This window comes from Musa acuminata, chromosome BXJ1-3 (genome assembly GCF_036884655.1).
Source record: "Musa acuminata AAA Group cultivar baxijiao chromosome BXJ1-3, Cavendish_Baxijiao_AAA, whole genome shotgun sequence".
Taxonomy (NCBI): domain Eukaryota; kingdom Viridiplantae; phylum Streptophyta; class Magnoliopsida; order Zingiberales; family Musaceae; genus Musa; species Musa acuminata.
The window spans coordinates 40,435,396-40,451,851 of NC_088329.1; the positions used below are offsets into that span (position 1 = coordinate 40,435,396).

Genomic DNA, 16,456 nt, shown 5'->3' on the forward strand with positions numbered 1-16,456 from the left:
GTGACAATTAAAATTCTATTGGACTGAGATCCTAAGATCGAATTAATGGTCTCGCAAGATTCGATAAAAATTGTTTGCACATAATAATAATTTATTGTATCCAATTAAGAAATATGAAAAATAATTTAATTGAAAATAAAACCTTTTTTTTAAATATTAAAATTAAAAAGTATAGTATTACTCGGTGATGTAAAAATTGTTAGATTATGTGATTTTTTATAATTGGATGAGATATATAATAAAATTAATTAAATTCTGATGACAAATATTGATCAATAGAAGAAAAAAAAAGTCTATTAATCAGTATCTCTCTCTCATCTTTCTATTTTAGTTCATAGAAAGACCTAAAACCCAGGTGTTGCCTCACATCAAATGGTAGATTACAGATCGATTCAAGACAGATCATCTTTTTAGAACAACCCCAAGTCACTCAAAGCTGATTTGCAGCCAAGAATGCATTGAAAGTGATCATGAAAGATCCATCTCTTTGGTATAAACTTACTTTTTTTTTCATTTAATATTCTTCATCTACAGCATCTGTAACCACAAACATTGTGTTGGCACCAATCACTTATATATGAGATAAGATTCTATGTAAATCTTCTAAAGAAGTTCGAAACCACACGTACCAACTCGACACAGTATCTGTGTCAATAGTAGAAGATATCCACGAGCAGAATGAATGAATGAACAGAGGGAAGGAGCTTTGAGCAAACCTGTTGAGGAAGAGAAGGCGAATGAATGAAGCCAAGCTTTCCTGTTGGTTGATGCGGAGTCGCGTCTTACCTTCTTAGCTGTCGATTGCTAGCATGGAGAGAGGGAGACAAGGAAACAAGTAGGATTCGCACTAATCAGACTATCAACCTAAAATTTGGATGATCTAAACTCACAGGTTACCTTCTTTGAATCTATAAATAAGCATGGCAACTAAAACCAAGAAGAGATTACTGTCTTATCAATCTAAATTCGTCTTCCTCAATCTTCTTACAAGCCATCCCCTAACATCCGTTTTCGTATTACCTCTTCCTAAGAATTAAAAGTCATATTTAGTCCTCCGGCATTAAACTTTGTTTTGTAAGTAGGCTTCATCCCATTTGGATGCAGCATTCGAAGCAGCTCCATTGTGGCCATGGATCAAAGGAGTTGTGAAGGGCCCAGGATCCATCAAAAACACAACAACTGCTACCGAGGGATTTGGATGAGGGAGCCATTCATCTGCTTCATGATCGACACACAACAATTGCAAGTGCAGCCATTAAGCTTTCCTAGATTTCCTCCTTAAAACCATAAGGCTACACTGATATGTCGTATACGGTGGTCAGGTCTCTCGGAACATAAAATACAAGAAACTTATACCTTTCTTTTAACTTCCAGAACATAAAATAAACGACTCGTCAAGATGAGAAGACAAAACCCGGCAAATCGTTCATTACATAATCAATCAAATGAGACCTACAGACAAACCCAACGTCCGTTCGAGATTTGATCTCTCCAAAATCCTCGTTACTGTGTATAAAGATGCCGTGAGAGGTGTTCGCTTGCAACCACCACCAAATCCAGCAAACAATGCATACGAGATGTATGGGAAAGATATTTAGACTTGTCTGAAAGATAAGTCAAGTCAACTCTCCCTTCTCCAAGCTGTCATCTTGGTTTTAATGCACAGCTGCGTCATCCGATTCTCTATTTCTCTGGATCAGATCGATGCATTCAACCCCATCACAGTTTTTCTTTAGTCATGTGGGCACACAGTGAGCAATCGATCAATACATACGCGAAGCAATTTCACCTGTGTGCATGCATATGGGAAGCAAAAATAGTACAATCAAATCTTGCAGATTGTCGAGGACAAACATGCATAGAAGAAAACTATGAACTAGCAGAATTGTAATGGAGAAGACGGCACAATACTCTTTGTGCCAAAGCCTTCAAGACCAGCGGGATTGTTCATCGATGCATTGCTTCGGTGAGATGATTGATCGATGAGTGCAATGGCCACCGGAGTTGGCAGAATTGACAAACCAACCGACTCAGCAGCCGCCATATCTGACCGATCTTTTTCTCCGTACGTTGGATTCTAATTAAAGAATAGGTGAGTTTCGGATGGATCTATTTGGATCATACCTTAATCGAATAAATATCTCTCGGTCCCAACTTGGCGCGTGGACCGACCGGATCGAATCTGAGTTAGATTGGACCAAATGTTACGATATCACACGTACTATTGAAGTAGCCGTAGATCCGATCAATATTTAATTTAAATCAGAACAAAACTAGAATAATAAAAAACTAGAATCGAATCGGATCGATATAAATTAATGGAATCTGATTAAATAAAAAATAAAAAAAATCTGAATATCCCTACAAAAAAAGACAATTGAATCGAGTGATCAAATCGAAAAAATTGAGAACTAAATCACTAATCAATTTGATTGGCTTATTAGACGATTTTGTTAAAAAACAAAAAAATAAACAAAATGAATGGGTTTTGCATAACCCACACAAAATAATAAGATTATTTAATTACCCTTACCTTAATTCATTTTAGAGTCTCTCTCCTTTCGTCCTTATCTCTTCCTCGGACTACCTCTCACATCGCCTCGTCTCTTGTGTCTTCACTTCGTCTCATCCTCATCTATCACTTCTCTTTTATATGTTGCTCTCCATCTTTCATTTATTTATCTTCTTTTCTTAATTTATGGTCCACTCCTCTACGTATAAAATCCTTACTTGATAATCGAATTACATTTTTAATTTTTAAATATTATCATATATTATTTAATTTAAATAAAGATTTATGTTTAGGAGGATAGTTAATATTATCAATCTTATATTTTATATTTTTCTAAGATTATTCTTTTTTTACTAATTTTGGCATATTATATTTTTATTAATAATTTTTTTAAAAATAAACTAACCATATAATATATATATATTAAAATAAATTTAAATTAAATTGATTTTATTTTATTTTATTTAAAATTATATTTAAAATTATAAATCGATTAACTAACTGGTTAATCAGAATGGAGTAATAAGTTTTGAAATGAATCGAATCCAAAAAAAACCAATTGGATTCGGTTCGGATCTGAACACCCGGAAACTGGCTGATCTGCCGACATTGTGTTGTCATCCCCGTCAACGTGGATCAGGCCATCAAACTAACGTGCACATCTACCGTGCATCCGACGGCAAGGAAGCTGACATGATCACCTGCGTACGAATGAAGCTTCCTCGAATTGGTTTGACCAAAGAAACTTTTCAGTCAACGTGAAGATAATTATTGATTCGATCATCTTATTTGAAATTTGAGAGATGAAAAAATTCGATTCTATTTATGATTTTACTAATTGGGCTCATTAAATTATTTATTTATTCATTTAATCTAAATTAATTATTTTTGTATATTGTTGTCGGCTCGCCATTAGAGAAATAGAGAGAGAGAGAGAGAGAGACGAGAGGATATATATTTTTTGGGACGAAACGTTGACGAAGCTACAGTACAGAAGAAAAGAGAGACCGCGGAGGAAGCGTTCTCCATTTTGCTTCCTCTCTTTCACCGACGAAGCAGGAAGAAGAAGAAGGATCAGGAGACTTCCCTCCCTCACTCCTTATACACGAAAACCAGATCATAATCAGATACCAGATCATATCTGTCACTGCTTTCACCACTCCACCCTCTCTTGAACTCAGCTCTCTCCTTATCGGTCGAAATCTGCATGATGAATCCAGCATCAGAGTCTCCCTCAAGTCCTCAGGTTGTTGTCTTCTCATCCCTTCTTCTTCTTCTTCTTCTGCAACCAAACCGGAGAAGTTCTCTCTCACGGATCTGCTCGCTCTTTCACAAACACCACTCCTCCTCCATCCTCTTCTTCACTGATCTCATGTTTGATTGTCTCGCAGCAACACCAAACCACTGTTACTTCCACGACCGAGATCCAGTTGCGGCCAATAATCGATGACATGTTTCAGAACTCATGGGAAGCTGTAAACACTCAGTTCCTTCTCAGCATAATATAAATCACTGTTTATTATTTCTGCTTTTTTTATTCCTTGAATTTCCTGACACATCTTTTTTCTTTTTGGATCCCCCAAACAAATTTACATATGCAAGAAATTAAGCTTCTTGGGAAGATATGCAACTTCTCAAGAATTGTTTAAGCCTCAAAATAAATTTTTGATATGACGAAAACACATGTTTTAGTTTTTCTTCTATTTGCTTGCTATAAACAACTTCCAACAATAGGTTTTTCTGTATCGGATGGAAACATGTATTTATTCGTTGCGTTGTCTTCTTCATGTTTATCGCTGCCTTTAGGTCTTCTACTTCTTCTTTTCTCAAGAATCTGAGGATTTTGTCTATCTTTGATTCAGGCAGAAAGAGGTTATGAAACATCTAGCTATTATGAATCCAAGTTGAAGCAAATCCTACAGTTCGCCTTCATTGATATCATCATCAGCTCAATGGCACTGTTCGCAGTTTTCATAGGACAGCGAGATCTGAAAGGCCGTGCAAACGAATTGCACCTTCTCATCTGCGGCTTCCTCACCACCTGCAGTCTTCTCTGTGGGGTAACCCTAATGTTCTTCACCATCAATTTGCTAAGTCGCAAGAATCACAGTGTCCAAAGAGGCCAGCATATGACCACCGTTTTCCTCCTCGTCATTTCATGCGCTCTCCTCATCCTTACAGCAGCTGGTTTCTCAACTCTCCTCCATAAACGCTCCATGTTTCTGGCAGCCCTGCTTCCGGGATGTTTGCTTCTCGGCACCCTCGTCTACTTCATAGTCCACGCAGGGGATGATCATGATCAGAATTCCACAGGATATGCGAGCTATAAATCAGAGCTGAAACATTCGTTGGGTCTCTCATTCACTGTTGTCTCCCTTGCATTCAGTGGGCTGATAACTACTCTTATTGGGACCGCTAAAAGTCATTCGGATCAAGCCCTTACCATAAACACGAAGATCTGCATCTTTCAGATGTTCTTCGCCGCCATGTTTGGCCTTCTGTTGATGCTGCTCAGCTCAGTCCCACCAAGCTTCAAGCAGCAAAGCACCAGGGAGTTCCTTACCAAGCTCCTCAAAGCACTCAGCTACTCTCTGCTGGGCTCATTGGCACTCATAGCCGCTACGGCGGCTTCTGCTTTCCTTGACGTCTTCCTTGTACTGGTTCTCCTGCCGACACCATTTCTTGGAGTCACTCTTTGGTTCTGCATAGAGTGGCACAGCACCCAGAAACAGCCGCACGGACCGCGCACTACTACCAACGTTGGTCATGATCTCAAGCTCAAACTCATTTCCAAGGTCGCTACTACCACGACATCCATCAGCTTCGGAGGTCTTATGGGCCTCTTCTCAAGATTTATCGGCAGAAAAGGCAGTGAATTGCAGCTCAAGCTCTGCGTGCTGGTGATGTTCTTCGCATTTCTGTCCAGTTTCAGCGTGAAGCTGCTCACTTTCAGTACTCCAAAGCCAGGAACTCTGATGACAGTTATCAAATCCTTAAGCACTTGCTCTGTCTTGTTGCTCCTATTCTCTGCCATTATCGTCTTCTTCCTCGAGTTCCTGGGTGGCTGAGCACCACGAAAATTACTACTTACTTGCTGCTCGGGAAAATGCTCATGTCATGTTGAAGCCAGTGGGATTCGGTCATATCCTGAAAGATCACATGGAATGTGACCATTGCATTGGATTACAGTGTAAGTCTTTTTATTTGAGAAAAAAGCTAGAGAATTTGATTACAGCATCAGTTGTTGTCATCAAAAAAACATCCGAGACATGGCCCATATGGTTTTAGGGCTTGTCCATAAATAACATAAGATTGATGTATTGATTGCTCACTGTGTGCCCACAAGACTTCCAGAGACTTGTAGGGTTAATAGAGATGTGGTCCATATGTTTGAACTTTGGCTTGGCCAGCTCTATAAAAATTCGATTTTGATTAAAAAAAATATAATCACATATTAAAATGATAAATTAAATTTATTTTTGCGACATCATTTAGACTTATCTTTCTTTTATCATGTGATCAGAGCAAAATCATCAATTTAAAAAAATAGTTTCAAATTAAGGAGCTTACAAATAAAAATAAAAATTGATACATTCTAATTCAACTTCGTTCTATTTATTTAAAATGATCTCTTCTATTATCTCTCTTTTTCCATATTCATCTTTTAGTTCTTTTATTTCTTATATTATTATTATATTATCGATCAATGTCTGTTAGCCTCCTTCACATCCTAAGCATTATCTTTTATTCGGAGATGGATTTCGAATAGTGTGTGCTCATGTTCTTCCTCTACTAACCTTTCATAATGTCTATTTAGTGTATCACATTAATATCTTTAGGCTTTTCAGACCCTTCTCTTGCAACCTCTGTCCACTCGTTTCACTGGTCGCTTACAGTACATGCCCTAGAAAAAAAAAGGCTCATACTCCAAAACTACATGGATTTTCCATCTTTCTACAATATTTACAAACAGATTGGTTCCATAGAATGTGTTCCTGATGAATATATGTATCGATAAAGCATGAGATTGCAAGAATCTGATGGAAAAAATGTTAGGTTTCTGATTGAAAGGTGCCTATTACGATGGTATGTTTCAGAAAACTGGTTACTTCCTAGCAAAACCTATGTATGACAGTGCTATCGTGATGGAAAGGCAGAAGCGAAAGCACAAGATGCTAACCTCGAAGTCCGGAAGAAGTCTCTCGGAGCAGTTCATGTGGAAGATGGACGACAGTTCCCTCAATATATCTGCAGAAAAGCAAGATGATCAGCTGCTGTCCCTGTGACTATCCTGCGAGCTGTACTAGTGCAATTATTTGCATAGAAGATCTGATTAGGGGAAATGAAACTCGAGCGAGGGAGTCTGACCTGAAAGATGATGATGATGATACAGTGATGGTGCGAGCAGTTCTTTCCAGATCTAAGATTAGTTTTTAGTACTGCTTGCAACCACGGCTAAATCCAACGAGCAATACAAATGATTTTGAAGGACAGAAGATGCTCGTTTCAACTTGATGTAATGTATTCTTTCCCTTCTCCAAGCTGTTTAGGTGCATCTGCATTCGGGCTGGATTAAGAATTTTCTATTACCCATAGTTCATAATTAAAGACTGTCCACTATATTATACATCAGTTAGTTTAGCTCTTTCTGCCAGTAGTTCACAGGAACTAAAATTACTTTCTCTCACTAGTAGGAACTCGGAAAAATGATCCCTACTCCTGTCACTTTGCTCCATCACAGCTAAGGAGGAAGGAGTGACAACATACCAGAAAAGAGATGATCCAAAATTCATAAAAGCATTTCAAATTCACAAGAGCAGTGAAAGCAGAGGCCACCTCCGCTTGTGCCTCGAGGATCACTTGTTTCATATTGGTGCAGCCGCTTAGCTTCGGAATCTTGGACGATGTAAGTCGAAGGACCGACGAGACGACAGTGAGAAATCGTCAGCTGTCGAAGGCGACGAAGCAGATCTTCCGGAATGACTTCTTTCCATTTGATATCGACGAGTGTTTCAGATTGGACAGTTGGATCGTTTTCTAACATCTCAAGACTCCATTTGCGGCGCCGATGACTCTGCTCCTCCTGGATTTCATCGTCGTCGGTGTGCCCCAACTCCGACGGCAGTTAAATTAAAAATTATCTAATGAAGAACATAAAACTCTTAAACATCTTTAAAAAAGATATATCTTTTTATATTCATTGATTTTTTTTCTTAACATTAATTAATTAATATGAATAATATATTACTTTATTTAAATTATTAACTTCCTTATTTATGTAGTATGATTAAGGAAATGATTAAAATTGATTTCCTTAATTATATGGATATGTTAGAAAATTTTCTAATTAATTAAATTATTAATTGATTTATTTCTAATGAGTGATGTAACTTTTAGGAAGTAAAAAGTTTATATTTTATTTTTGTGTTTTAACCATAAGAAATAAATATTATATTTTTATCTTTGTGTGTGAAAGTAAAATAAAATTAAATCATTACTAACGGAGAGCTCATCTTGTAGGCTCCTCCTCTTTTATTTCTCTTGTTTTGAAATATTTAATATTATGATTATTATAATTTTATGATATATAATAATATTTTTATTTTTTAATTTTTATGATTAATAAATAATGATAATTGATTTATGATGTTTGAATGATTATTTTACTTATAATGGTCTCTTAAGCTTAAGTGAATTTTAAAATTGATTTAATTGTTAAAAATTTTATTTTTGAATTAACATAATAATTTTAATTTTTAATTAGATCTATATGTGTTTTAAGAATTATGTGTGAATTTCTATAATTTAATTAGTTTTAAATTTAAGATCATGAATTTAAATTTTTTAATTCATAGGTTTAAATTACTCTATAATAATTTAAAATATTAAAATATAATTTAATAAAATGAGTCTGAGTAGGTCTGACGTAAGTCATGTTGATTTGTTAAATTGGGTCGACCCGACCCTTGTGGTCATGTATGACCCAACTTATCTGACTATACATGAATTAGCTTACGTAGTCATGTACACCAAATTCATGTGGTTAGGCATGATCTAGCCCATGTAGCCATGTATGATCTAGCCCATATGACTCAAATTTATATGGCCAAGCATGATAACCTAGCTCATTTAGTTATGTATAACATAGCATATGTGACGAAGCATGACCCAACCCATATAGCCATGTCTGACTCAACTAATATGGTCAGGCATGACCTAGCCCATGTAGCCACGACTCAACCTATATAGTCAAATACGACTCAACTCATGTGATTATGTAGGACCCAACTCATATGATAAAATATGACAACTCATGTGGCCAAGCATAACCCAACTCATATGATCATGTATAACCCAACCCATATGGTAATATATGACTCAACCCATATGACCAAGCATAATCCAACTTATGTGGCCAAGTACGACTCAATTGATGTGATCGGATATAACCCAAACTCATGTGTCGATGTATGACCTAACCCGTGAACTAAGCGTAACCTAATTTAGTGGTAAGGCTCAGCTCAGTCCACGAAGTTCAGCCTACCCAACTATGCGATTGGTGTTAGGCACATTATCGTTCCTCTATACATCCCATTGTACCTCAACCTAACATATTATTTGGGATAGGCATGTGCAGCGCACATGACTCATTTAAGACTCATATGAGTTGATTTGGTTTGACTTAGCACTATACAACATAGTCTAATTTCCTATCTTATTATTGGTTTAAGCTCGTTAATTGACTGAATCATAATATTTTATTGATTCAAACAGATTTTGGGTGATTTTAGACCAACTTGACTAGTTCAAAACTACTTGCCCTAATCGAAATCAATCAAATCTAAATTGACCAGTCTATGGTAATTCAATATCAGTCCTATAAGGATTTGATATTGGTTTCGTTAGCTCCTAATTGAATAGAATTTTGTTCAAGTTAATTGAGCTATTCCAATTAGGTTTTGGTTGATTGAGAATTAAGTCATTGATTTCTTATGTTTTTATGATTTGATGAATTTAAAAATTTTATTTGAAAGTATTATTTGAAAATGATTATTAGTTTTTAACTTTTTAAGTTTATGATATTAATATGATTGTTACATGTAGTATATGTAACTATGTTAGTGGTCTACATTACAAGGGTAACCTATGAAAGGAGTTGCATGCCTATTATAGTATGGAGCAACTAATGGATATAGTTTAACAGATTATACATAAAATATGGTTCCTCATAGTATTTTATTATACTATTTCTTGGATACATGTGTAAATGAATGGATTAATGATCATGGCTATTTATGTATCTCTTTTGAGGATAGGTAAATATCTCTTTTGAGGATAGGTAAAGTGACTCCATTCGGAGATTAGCAAGCTATCAAATATGATAGTTAGATTATTCATATTTGTGTATACGAGAGATATCACTCTATCCATTATTGGGAATATGATATGGGTTCTCTCTATCTACCGTTGAAGTGAATTCATCCCATTGAGTATGTCTTTCCATTCGTTATTGGGAGAGTACACCATCGAGTGTAATGTACGTCTTTGTTATGTATGTGTTGTATATAACTAATGTATATTTTTATTTATTACATAAGAATTATCATTATTTTTTTGATGTATGATTTTTAATGAATCAATAAATTATTATTTCATATTAAATTATTGATATTTACATATGTTTCATAAATATTGAAGATTATTTTTATAATTTTTTAAATATTCCTAGCATGTGTGATTATTGATATATTTTTATCTTATATTTATTTTCAGAATAATCTACTACTTGGTAATAAATCTAAGGTTTAGATTTTAGAGACATTTTCTTCGCTTTTAGTTTTACCACGAAGATAGGGACTTGAATTCAAGGATGAAAAAAATAAAGTGTCTTCTGTAAATTATGAATGATAAAATAATAATTTAATTTTTTTTATAAATATGATATGTGATAATTTAATGATATCATAACAATGATTTTGACGATCTATTAGAATATAAGATTTTAGGGTTAAAATATTAGATAGGCCAATTAGTTTTTGAGATTTAGATTTTAAAAATTATATAATAATACAACTAAAGCATTTTAAAAATATTAAGATCATTTTATTGAGTCAAATATTATTTATTTATTTTTTGTAAGAAAATGATTAGTTAAAAATGTTACATAAAAGAGAATCTTGATGGGTGCAATAGCCATATGGGAGTTGGTAGACTTGACTACGCGCACCGACACCTTGTCAATCATCTTTTTTTTTTTTCCGTATATTATTTTCTAATTAAAGAATAGGTCAGTTTCGGATGGATCTATTTGGATCATAGCTTAAGCGAATGAACATCTTTCGTGTGTATATATATATATATATATATATATATATATATATATATATATATATATAAAGGCATTTAAAATAAATAAATCGATTAATTGATTAATCAAACCGAATTAATAAGTTTCGAAACGATTTGATTAGATAAAATTAGAATTAATTTTGATTCAAACTATCTTATCTAAATTGAATCGAAAAAAACAATTCGGTTCGGTCCGATTTGAATGCATCTGATCACCCGGAAACCAGCTGATAAGAGGATAAGACCCCGACATTGTGTTGTCATCCCCGTCAACGTGGATAAGCACATCGCACTAATGTGCATCCGCTAGCAAGGAGACTGACGGAACTAATGTACTAATTGGGCTCATTAAATTATTTATTTATTTATTTAATCTAAATTAATTATTTTTATATATTGTTTTTCGGCTTATTAAAGACATGAGAGAGAGAGAGAGAGAGAGAGAGAGAGAGAGATGAGAGGGTGGCTGAAGTCAATAGTTTTGTTGCCAAAGCGTTCACGTGGCTACAAATCAGAAGAACGGAGAACGCGGAGGAAGCGTCTCCATTTTGCTTCCTCTCTTTACCCAACGAAGAAGGAAGAAGAAGGAAGAAGAAGGACCTAGAAACTTCCCTCCCTCACTCCTTATACTCGAAAACTATAAAATCATCAGATACCACATCATACTTGTCATTGCTTTCTCCACTCCACCCTCTCTCCTTATCGGTCGAAATCTGCAAGATGAATCCACCATCAGAGTCTCGCTCAAGTCATCAGGTTCTTCTCATCCCTTCTTCCTCTTCTTCTTCTTCTTCTGCAACCAAACCGGAGAAGTTCTCTCTCTCTGAATCCACCATCAGAGTCTCGCTCAAGGCCTCAGGTTCTTCTCATCCCTTCTTCTTCTTCTTCTGCAACCAAACCGGAGAAGTTCTCTCTCTCTCTCTCTCACAGATCTGCTCGCTCTTTCACAAACTCCACTCCTCCTTGATCCTCTTCTTCACTAATCTGATGTTTGATTGTCTCGCAGCAACACCAAACCACTGTTCCTTCCACGACCGAGATCCAGTTGCGGTCAACGGTCGATGGCATATTTCAGAACTCATGGGAAGCTGTAAGCACTCAGTTCCTTCTTCAGAATTTCTGCTTTTTTTTCCTTGAATTTCCTGACACATCTTTTTCTTTTTGGATCCCCCAAACAAATTTACATATGCAAGAAATTAAGCTTCTTGGGAAGATTTGCAACTTCTCAAGACTTGTTTAAGCCTCAAAATAAATTTTTGATAGGACAAAGACACATGTTTTAGTTCTTCTTCTATTGGCTATAAACAACTTCCAACAATAGGTTTTATTCATTGCGTTGTCTTCTTCATTGTCTTCTTCATGTTTATCGGATGGAAACATGTATTTATTCATTGCGTTGTCTTCTTCATGTTTATCCCTCCCTTTAGGTCTTCTATTTCTTCTTTTCTCAAGAATCTGAGGATTTTGATTTTGTCTATCTTTGATTCAGGCAGAAAGAGGTGAAGTTGCAAGAGGTCATGAAACATGTAGCTATGAATCCAAGTTGAAGCAAATCCTACAGTTCGCCTTCATTGATATAATCATCAGCTTAATGGCAGTGTTTGCAGTTTTCATAGCACAGCGAGATCTGAAAGGCCATGCAAACGAATTGCACCTTCTTATCTGCGGCTTCCTCACCACCTGCAGTCTTCTCTGTGGAGTAACCCTAATGTTCATCACCATCAATTTGCTAAGTCGCAAGGATCACAGTGTCCACAGAGGCCAGCATGTGACCACCGTTTTCCTCCTCGTCCTTTCATGCGCTCTCCTCATCCTTACAGCTGCTGGTTTCTCAACTCTCCTCCATAAACGCTCCATGTTTCTGGCAGCCCTGCTTCCGGGATGTTTGCTTCTCGGCACCCTCCTCTACTTCATATTCCACGCAGGGGATGATCATGATCAGAATTCCACAGGATATGCGAGCTATAAATCAGAGCTGAAACATTCGTTGGGTCTCTCATCCACTGTTGTCTCCCTTGCATTCAGTGGGCTGATAACTACTCTTATTGGGACCGCTAAAAGTCATTCGGATCAAGCCCTTACCATAAACACGAAGATCTGCATCTTTCAGATGTTCTTCGCCGCCATGTTCGGCCTTCTGTTGATGCTGCTCAGCTCAGTCCCACCAAGCTTCAAGCAGCAAAGCACCAGGGAGTTCCTTACCAAGCTCCTCAAAGCACTCAGCTACTCTCTGCTGGGCTCATTGGCACTCATAGCCGCCACGGCGGCTTCTGCTTTCCTTGACGTCTTCCTTGTACTGGTTCTCCTGCCGACGCCATTTATTGGAGTCACTCTTTGGTTCTGCATAGAGTGGCACAGCACCCAGAAACAGCCGCACGGACCGCGCACTACTACCAACGTTGGTCATGATCTCAAGCTCAAACTCATTTCCAAGGTCGCTACTACCACGACATCCATCAGCTTCGGAGGTCTTATGGGCGCCTTCTCAGGATTTATCGGCAGAAAAGGCAGTGAATTGCAGCTCAAGCTCTGCGTGTTGGTGATGTTCTTCGCATTTCTATCCAGTTTCAGCGTGAAGCTGCTCACTTTCAGGACTCCAAAGCCAGGAACTCTGATGACAGTAATCAAAATCTTAAGCACTTGCTCCGTCTTGTTACTCCTATTCTTCGCCATTGTCGTCTTCTTCCTCGAGTTCTTGGGTGGCTAAGCACCACGAAGAAGACTACTTACTAGCTGTCGGGGAAATAATGCATACGGCAGTGGGATTCGGTCATATCCTGAGAGATCAGATGGAATGTGACCTTTGCATTTGATTTCAGAGTAAGTTTTTTTTCCTTTTAGAATAAAGATAGAGAATTTGATTACAGCATCCGTTGTTGTCTTAATTGTCTTAATTGCTCTGTGTGTGCCCACATGACTTCCAGAGACTTGTAGGGTTCATAGAGATGTGGTCCATATGTTTGAACTTTGGTTTGGCCGGCTCTGTAAAAATTCGATTTTAATTAAATATCTTCTATTATCTCTCTTTTTCCATATTCATCATTTAGTTCTTTTATTTTTTATATTATTATTATACTGTCGATCAATGTCTGTAGCCTCCTTCACATCCTAAGCATAATCTTTTATTTGGAGATGGATTTGTAATAGTGTGTGCTCATGTTCTTCCTCTACCAACCTTTCATAATGTCTATTTTGTGTATCACATTAATATCTTTAGGCTTTTCATACCCTTCTCTTGCCACCTCTGTCCACTCGTTTCACTGGTCGCTTACAGTACATGCCCTAGAAAAAAAAGGCTCATACTCCAAAACTACATGGATTTTCCATCTTTCTACAATATTTACAAACAGATCGGTTCCATAGAATGTGTTCCTGATGAATATATGCATCGATAAAGCATGAGATTGCAAGAATCTGATGGAAAATATGTTAGGTTTCTGATTGAAAGGTGCCTATTACGGTGGTATGTTTCAGAAAAATGGTTACTTACTAGCAAAACCTGTGGATGACAGTGCTATCGAGATGGAAAGGCAGAAGCGAAAGCATAAGATGCTAACCTCGAAGTCCGGAAGAAGTCTATCGGAGCAGTTCATGTGGAAGATGGACGACAGTTCCCTCAGTATATCTGCAGAAAAGTAAGAAGATCAGCTGCTGTCCCTATGACTATCCTGCGAGCTGTACTAGTGCAATTATTTGCATAGAAGATCTGATTAGGGGAAATGAAACTCGAGCGAGGGAGTCTGACCTGAAAGATGATGATGATGATACAGTGATGGTGAGAGCAGTTCTTACCAGATCTAAGATGAGTTTTGTGTACTGCTTGCAACCATGGCTAAATCCAACGAGCAATACAAATGATGTGTAAGGACAGAAGATGCTCGTTTCAACTTGATGTAATGTATTATTTCCCTTCTCCAAGCTGTTTAGGTGCATCTGCATTCGGGCTGGATTAAGAATTTTCTATTACCCATAGTTCATAATTAAAGACTGTGCACTATATTACTTTATATATCAGTTGGTTAGTTTAGCTCTTTCTGTCAGTAGTTCACAGGAACTAAAATTACTTTCTCTCACTAGTAGGAACTCAGAAAAATGATCCCTACTCCTGTCACTTTGCTCCATCACAGCTAAGGAAGAAGGAGTGACAACATACCAGAAAAGAGATGATCCAAAATTCATAAAAGCATTTAAAATTCACAAGAGCAGGGAAAGCAGACGCCACCTCTGCTTGTGCCTCAAGGATCACTTGTTTCGTATTGGTGCAGCCGCTTAGCTTCGGAATCTTTGACGATGCAAGTCGAAGGACCGACGAGACGACAGTGAGAAATCGTCAGCTGTCGAAGGCAAGGAAGCAGATCTTCCGGAACGACTTCTATCCATTTGATATCGACGAGTGTTTCAGATTGGACAGTTGGATCGTTTTCTAACATCTCAAGACTCCATTTGCGGCGCCGATGACTCTGCTCCTCCTGGATTTCATCGTCGTCGGTGTGCCCCAACTCCAACTTCACCACGCTATAGCCGTGCGAGATTACCAGCCCGCCACAAGGAGCTGTCGTGATCAGCAGGCCACAAGGAGCAACTTCGGAAGCACTTATTCTTCCGGTCCGCCGCTAATCTATCTTCTGGTTAGTGTCCACGGCACTAGCACGCACAAGTTTATTCTCGGATATGAGGAATGGTGGGAGATTATTCTCATATATGTTGGAACTTTATAGAATTCCACATGAAACTAAAATCTTCAGAGGAAAGCAAGACGATGCGAGGGCAGGAAATGGAAAGAAATGGTTTTAGGAAGGGGACTATTAGTCTTTGTTGAGAAACTTATCGATACATAATCGAATTCTACTAAGATAAATGTCGTGTCCATTATTGTTTGACATGACACGTCTCACTCACATCCTTTTCGAAAGCCACTACTCATCATAATCTCCTCCAATGGGCAAGTAGTTCTCAGCTGCCATCAAATCATCCTCTTCTCCTTCGTGTCCACGGCACTACCACTCAGAAGTTTCCACCGCAGTTTCTTTGCTCATGGTTTGACAATCGCGAAAGGAAGACAGACATGCCTTAAAAGTCTACAACAAATTGAATGTGTGCGTGAAAGAGAGAGAGAGAGAGAGAGAGAGAGAGAGAGAGAGAGAGAGAGGGAGAGAGAGAGAGAGATGGAATATAGTCGCGAGGAGAGCTTGAGAGATGGAAAGGAAACTTAGATTTCATTGAGGATGACGAATGAGAGAGAGAGAGAGAGAGATGGCGATTGATACGGTCGTAACCTCGTGCAGCCTAACGAGGATATGGCATCAAAAGAAGATTAATTAGTGATGAGCAAACGTTGCATAAACTATCGTAGTTACTCCATCTAAACGTGAATACAAACCAATCGATTTAGGATTTATTCTGATCATTGATCATTTTACGTATATTATTAAGAAGTATTTGTAAATGATATTTTAGATTGGAATTTTCTATTGATAAACTCTTTTTGTTATTTCTAATTTATTTTAAATAGAGAAGAATGATATTAAGAAGTATTTGTAAATGATATTTTACCTTAACCATTGTATAGAGAAGAATGAAGAGCTCATGGAAGTC

The 16,456-nt window shown here is 37.2% G+C and overlaps 2 protein-coding genes and 2 long non-coding RNA genes across 9 annotated transcripts; 2 read left to right on the forward strand and 2 right to left on the reverse strand.

The window, feature by feature from the left end:
- Positions 1-3,499: 3,499 nt before the first annotated feature.
- Positions 3,500-5,910, forward strand: LOC103979025 (uncharacterized). Its single transcript, XM_009395026.3, has 3 exons — positions 3,500-3,758; positions 3,904-3,987; positions 4,375-5,910. Exons 1-3 carry the CDS (start codon positions 3,720-3,722, stop codon positions 5,578-5,580), a joined length of 1,329 nt encoding a protein of 442 aa, XP_009393301.2. The 5' UTR covers positions 3,500-3,719; the 3' UTR covers positions 5,581-5,910.
- LOC135630138 (uncharacterized) lies at positions 5,521-7,626 on the reverse strand. The gene is made up of 3 exons (XR_010493670.1): positions 6,881-7,626; positions 6,693-6,760; positions 5,521-5,659 (listed from the first exon to the last, which is right to left on the reverse strand). It is a non-coding gene; the product is annotated as an uncharacterized LOC135630138 (long non-coding RNA).
- Positions 7,627-11,329: 3,703 nt separating this feature from the next.
- On the forward strand, positions 11,330-14,888 carry LOC103979022 (uncharacterized). 5 transcript variants are annotated; one of them, XR_001977290.2, is made up of 4 exons: positions 11,330-11,617; positions 11,868-11,951; positions 12,351-13,681; positions 14,374-14,888. XR_001977290.2 is itself a non-coding variant. In XM_009395018.3 (3 exons), the coding sequence occupies exons 1-3, from the start codon at positions 11,582-11,584 to the stop codon at positions 13,566-13,568; spliced, it is 1,338 nt and encodes a 445-aa protein (XP_009393293.2). In that variant the 5' UTR covers positions 11,330-11,581; the 3' UTR covers positions 13,569-13,880. The 5 variants fall into 5 exon arrangements, 2 of the variants coding, with proteins under 2 accessions (XP_009393293.2, XP_064993755.1); XR_010493702.1 differs by having other exon boundaries at positions 11,334-11,720; XR_010493696.1 differs by lacking the exon at positions 11,868-11,951.
- LOC135630189 (uncharacterized) lies at positions 12,405-15,223 on the reverse strand. 2 transcript variants are annotated; one of them, XR_010493729.1, is made up of 2 exons: positions 15,084-15,223; positions 12,405-14,794 (listed from the first exon to the last, which is right to left on the reverse strand). It is a non-coding gene; the product is annotated as an uncharacterized LOC135630189 (long non-coding RNA). The 2 variants fall into 2 exon arrangements; XR_010493723.1 differs by having other exon boundaries at positions 12,405-14,805; positions 15,084-15,222.
- Between the last annotated feature and the right edge of the window lie 1,233 nt (positions 15,224-16,456).

Bases quoted from the DNA above. Each gene is read 5' to 3' on its own strand.
- LOC103979025 (XM_009395026.3), top strand. From the start codon at position 3,720: ATGATGAATCCAGCATCAGAGTCTCCCTCAAGTCCTCAG. The intron at 3,759-3,903 runs GTTGTTGTCTTC...ATTGTCTCGCAG, and splicing joins AGTCTCCCTCAAGTCCTCAG to CAACACCAAACCACTGTTAC. The intron at 3,988-4,374 runs GTAAACACTCAG...TCTTTGATTCAG, and splicing joins TTCAGAACTCATGGGAAGCT to GCAGAAAGAGGTTATGAAAC.
- LOC103979022 (XM_009395018.3), top strand. From the start codon at position 11,582: ATGAATCCACCATCAGAGTCTCGCTCAAGTCATCAG. The intron at 11,618-11,867 runs GTTCTTCTCATC...ATTGTCTCGCAG, and splicing joins AGTCTCGCTCAAGTCATCAG to CAACACCAAACCACTGTTCC. The intron at 11,952-12,350 runs GTAAGCACTCAG...TCTTTGATTCAG, and splicing joins TTCAGAACTCATGGGAAGCT to GCAGAAAGAGGTGAAGTTGC.